The sequence below is a fragment of the Electrophorus electricus genome, chromosome 12 (assembly GCF_041902795.1).
Source record: "Electrophorus electricus isolate QZ-2024a chromosome 12, ASM4190279v1, whole genome shotgun sequence".
Taxonomy (NCBI): domain Eukaryota; kingdom Metazoa; phylum Chordata; class Actinopteri; order Gymnotiformes; family Gymnotidae; genus Electrophorus; species Electrophorus electricus.
In genome coordinates this window covers 6,616,436-6,621,508 of record NC_137508.1, presented here as the reverse complement: position 1 = coordinate 6,621,508, position 5,073 = coordinate 6,616,436, and the positions used below count along the sequence as shown (strand labels likewise).

Below are 5,073 nucleotides of genomic sequence, written 5' to 3'. Positions count from 1 at the left end.
ATAAAATTATATAATGCTAAATACGTTCAACTAAAATGAACATTTCTATCGACAAATCATTAATTTGGAAAAAAAAAATAGTGAGAGCATTAAGTATTGTAATCCGGATGGGCTCCTCCTCCCGGCCATGCCCTCTAATTAACGAGACTCCGTCTTCGCTAAAGCTTGCACTGGACTGCAACATAGTCAAAGAGCAAGAGAGAAAGGAGGGAGAGAGAGAGAGAGAGAGAGAGAGAGAGAGAGCGAGAGAGAGAGAGAGAGAAAGTGCCACTGGATATAATTGATTGTCTCGCTATCAACAATAACTTGTTAGTATAGTCGATTCAAGCCGCTTTTGAGGCTCACTGCTTCTACTGAGGCTTCAGAGGCTGTCGGATTGTTACTCGTCGAGCCAGACCATATCCAGGAACTGTGGGAAGGAGAACTGGCACTTAAAAAGGACTTGAAGTTCTCCAACCCTGCGGCAAAACGAAAAACATCATGTTGGCGGGCATGTAATTTCACACATTTTTGGACGCATCATCCAACTTGCTTTTCTCGCCGTAATTTAATACGAGTGTAAGTACTGTATATTAGGTTGCAGCAACTTCATACGTTGTTGAAATATTGAAGCATTTGTGAAACGAGCTGAAAATAACAAAAATGACCTCCAAAGAAGACGCAAAAGGCGCCTCGGTTGAGGATAGAAGGCGCAGTCCACTGGATCATCTCCCTCCTCCCGCGAACTCAAACAAGCCTCTCACGCCTTTCAGCATTGAGGACATATTAAACAAACCTTCTGTCAAACGTAGTTACTCAATTTGCGGCACGACGCATCTCCTCTCGTCCGGTGAGAAGCACAGCTCATCGAGTCACCCTTTATCCAACCGTGCGCTGCTCACGCAGACCTCTCCACTATGCGCACTGGAGGAATTAGCCAGCAAAACCTTCAAAGGTCTAGAAGTCAGTGTTCTGCAGGCCGCGGAAGGTAAATAAACCGAACCATCATACAGCCCATCTAAAATTTGTGAAATATTCTAATTTTGTTTACAAAAGAAGTGAAAAATGTATTAAAATGTAAAGATTTATTTTGCATGTTTACACAATTTTGTAAAATTCTTCTTGTTCTTCTTCTTTCTTTCTTTCTTTCTTTCTTTCTTTCTTTCTTTCTTTCTTTCTTCCATTCTCAATATTTTAAGATATGCCGGTTTGAAGCTGTGAAATGTAACGTCTGACACTATAATTTAACCATTTGTTTCGCAATTGATTTTTTTTTTTGCTATTAATTTTCTTTGCTACAAATTAGTACTATCAAAGCGGGTTTAATGCCGTTATTGCCAAATACTTGGTATTTAAAATGAAGAAATAACGGTGGATAGTCAGGCAACTTAAAAGTGGAGGAGCAGAATAAAATTGAATTACAAATAATAATTACAATCGCTACTATTTTTACTTATTATTATTATTATTATTATTATTATTATTATTATTATTATTAGTAGTAGTAGTAGTAGTAGTAGTAGTAGTAGTAGTAGTCTTGGTATTAGTATTAGTATTATTATTGTTGTTGTTGTTGTTGTTGTTGTTGTGGCTCCTGGTAATTTAATTTTGCTACAACAACATTATTATTGAAAAACATTTCTGAAAGTGCTGGCATGATTGTTTTTCTTTTCCTTTTTAGGAAGAGACGGCATGACACTGTTTGGTCAGAGGAATACTCCTAAGAAGCGAAGAAAGTCGAGAACAGCCTTCACTAATCATCAGATTTATGAGCTGGAGAAGAGATTTCTCTATCAGAAATATTTATCTCCCGCTGATCGGGATCAAATAGCGCAGCAACTGGGGTTAACAAACGCCCAGGTCATCACCTGGTTCCAGAACCGCCGAGCCAAACTTAAGCGCGACCTGGAGGAGATGAAAGCAGACGTGGAGTCCGCTAAAGCACTGGGCTCTGTACCCTTTGAGAAAATCGCCAAATTAGCAGACCTGGAAAAATGCGCTAATGGCACTGCTGGAGCTCCAGTGCCCGAGTCCCCAACGCTGTCTAGTCACGAGCGAGAGGGCTCCAACAAACTGCCAACGTCACCCTCGTCACCATTTACAGACCACACGACGAGCAAAGAGTGCTCAGAGGACGAAGACGAGGAAATTGACGTCGATGACTGATGCTCATGAGCAAGATCAGAATCTGAAATCCTCTTCCTTAAAACGCCAGAGTTCAAAGTGCCATTAATGCACCAAATGTATTTAAATGACTTCTGAAGAAAAAATCTAAACAAGCATGGACACTTCCCTCAGATTTATTTATGCAGCGACTGCTATCTAAATGTCGCAACCATTTAGTCTATTTATTTAAAGCAAACTGGTAGTTGAAGGAAAGCAATAAGTATTTGACATCCTCCCTCTCTCTCTCTCTCTCTCTCTCTCTCTCTCTCTCTCTCTCTCTCACACACACACACACACTCGCATTGCAAAGAAGACTGCCCATTTAGGCCATATAGAAACATTACAGTGTTTTGAGTAATTAATAATGCATGTTATTTTATTTTACCGTTTTATTTTTAATAAATTACTGCAGATATGAATATCTCCAAAACGTTCATAGGCTATAAAATTCGCACGTGTAGGACGTGTGTATCAGTGTAATGCGTATATAGGACTGTAACACCTTCACCGTTTGATACATTTTGTTATAAAACATTTCATATAAAATTTATTGCGTGGGGGAAAATTACGTTGACTCTGGTTAAATCTAGGCGATCACATTTTAAATATATTTCTTATGGTTTGTATGCCTGTAAGTGCCTTTTAAACCAAGACACCATTTAAACACAATGTACAAAGTGTAATGTATTTAAAGGAAATAAAATCTCTTTCTCAAAATTTCGCATATTAGTCTTAGTTTCATTTTTGCTATTGCAATAATAATAATAATAATAATAATAATAATAATAATAATAATAATAATAATAATAATTGGTCCTATTAGAGACATTTAATTTAAAATATTCAGAAATGTGGATGTTTTATATTATCAACATCAGTTATGTCCCGTAGTAGTGTTCCGTTATTTATACAAAAGTAGACAGTTAGACTTAGTTAACAAGCCTCCGCCTTTCTAATCTCGCCTCATTTTCTCCTTTTATTTGCAGATAGGCGTAACCTTGTCCATTCGACGTGTGATTTCAATATGCTATCTTCAATAGATTTATGTGAGAAACAGAAATCTGGATCGGTGAATGTGTGCATAAATGAGGCCTGAAAATTTCGAGTTTTGGGCCAGTTTCTCTGCGGCTCTGACGTGCTTTTCCCGAAAAGCGACGGGGCTGTCATTTTTAGCATCAAGCGTGAAAACCGGGGACAAATGAGCAGTCTTCCCTGATGTGACAAGCTACAATGGAGCATATTCTGCCTCCCGCGGCTCTCAATACGGAGACAAGCGTGTCCTATCGCACAAAAAGGACACAAACGTTTGGAGGCCATATGGTTTTTGAATTTTCTTCACAATTTCAGACAATTTGATGGATTGAGTTAGCCCTCCCTTCAAAGTCTTTCGCTCAATTTTCACAAAGGCACTAATGCATACATAGGCCTTCTCCTCGTGCGAGGGCATCTGGGCCTATTAATGTCCTTTCTTTTCATTCTTTTCTTACTCGGGTGTTTTAAACAAGTCAGTGAATTACAATGAAACGGACTTGGTTTGTTAAAAGGTTGGCTTCTATCTTGTGTGTTTGTATGAAGGCCATTTTGGCAGCATTTTAAAGCGGTTCATCTTGTAGCTGGAGTGGCCTATTTTTAATAGCCTACTAAGTGGGAGAGTCAGTCAGTTGACTGTAGCATTTGCGCAATTACGTGGATTCTCCCAGCCTTCGGTTTTGGACGTATATTAGCCCATTCAGCACTTCATAGAATGGATACTTTAGGTCTTAATATTTTTGCAAGTACCATTTATTTTCGATACACACATGCTGTTGACAATTTAATATAACGTAATTATTGCATAGCCTACATTTAATATTTATGCAGGTGACATAATAATAATAATAATAATAATAATAATAATAATAATAATAATAATAATAATAATAATTATTATTATTATTATTATTATTATTATTATTATTATTATTATTCCAAAGTGTAATGTTGGATCTTTGTGATACGGTGACATTTGCGCTATTATTATATTTTTAAAAAAATCTTTTATACGTGTTTTTTTTATTTAGTCTGTGGACCAGTTTGTAAATTTAGTCCAACACTGGATATTTCATACTTGTATTCCAAAACCATTGTCACCGTTGTCATTTTGCAGCCGCAATAAAATGGATCAGATTTCCGCGGAAGGCATGGGCATTTGTAGGCGGAGGCTTAGGTTCTGTAGCAGGGGTATCCGTCGTGTTGACTTAAGTCCTTAGTTTTTATATATTATGCCAATCGTATTTATTCCGAGATCCATTAACAACATGTATTATTAGAATAAAAGCTTTATTAAACTGAAAATAAATGGTAAGCTAATTTATGGAGCGGTTTTTTAAGGATATCGGAGATTTGTCTCGGCAGACACAGAGCAACGTCATTTCCTGTGTAATATTTCTGGAAAGTCACAATTGTTAGCACTCTGTATAGGCTATCGCAATAAATGGCATTAAAGTTATTCGAAAAACGGGTATTTCTGCGTATCACGCGAGATTTTACCATATTGACTTTAATTGATATTTTTCTCATTTAAGTTATTGGTTCTATTAGGCGTGATAGATGATCACGCTGGCGGGCAAATCATACAGCCTATTATCCATATAGTGGGATTTCATACGTATATATATATGTATCTCTTAATTCGGGCCAAGTACGGTCCATCTCCCTTGATGCCAGACTAAAGCTCCTACGCTCTGCTCTCTTTATAACCTAAGCTAAGAGTAGACTAATAGTTGAGAATACAGAGATATGTCAGGACCAGGCAAGCTGGTAGGGTTCAGTTCCTTATTTTATGAGGTGCTGTCAAACGTGGCAAAGATAAGTAATACTACAGTCCGAAAGAGCAGAACGTGGTAATTAATCCCCAAGTCTTAAGTGTATTTCATCTTAAGAAAGAGA

The 5,073-nt window shown here is 37.4% G+C and overlaps 1 protein-coding gene across 1 annotated transcript; it reads left to right on the top strand.

Annotated features, from left to right (window-relative positions):
* Positions 1-246: 246 nt before the first annotated feature.
* Positions 247-2,829, top strand: lbx1a (ladybird homeobox 1a). The gene is made up of 2 exons (XM_027022976.3): positions 247-967; positions 1,661-2,829. Exons 1-2 carry the CDS (start codon positions 643-645, stop codon positions 2,143-2,145), a joined length of 810 nt encoding a protein of 269 aa, XP_026878777.1. The 5' UTR covers positions 247-642; the 3' UTR covers positions 2,146-2,829.
* Positions 2,830-5,073: the final 2,244 nt, after the last annotated feature.

Excerpts from the sequence above, each read along its gene's own strand:
- lbx1a (XM_027022976.3), top strand. The coding sequence starts at position 643 with ATGACCTCCAAAGAAGACGCAAAAGGCGCCTCGGTTGAGGATAGAAGG. Across the intron at positions 968-1,660 it reads TGTTCTGCAGGCCGCGGAAG|GAAGAGACGGCATGACACTG; the intron begins GTAAATAAACCG and ends TTTCCTTTTTAG.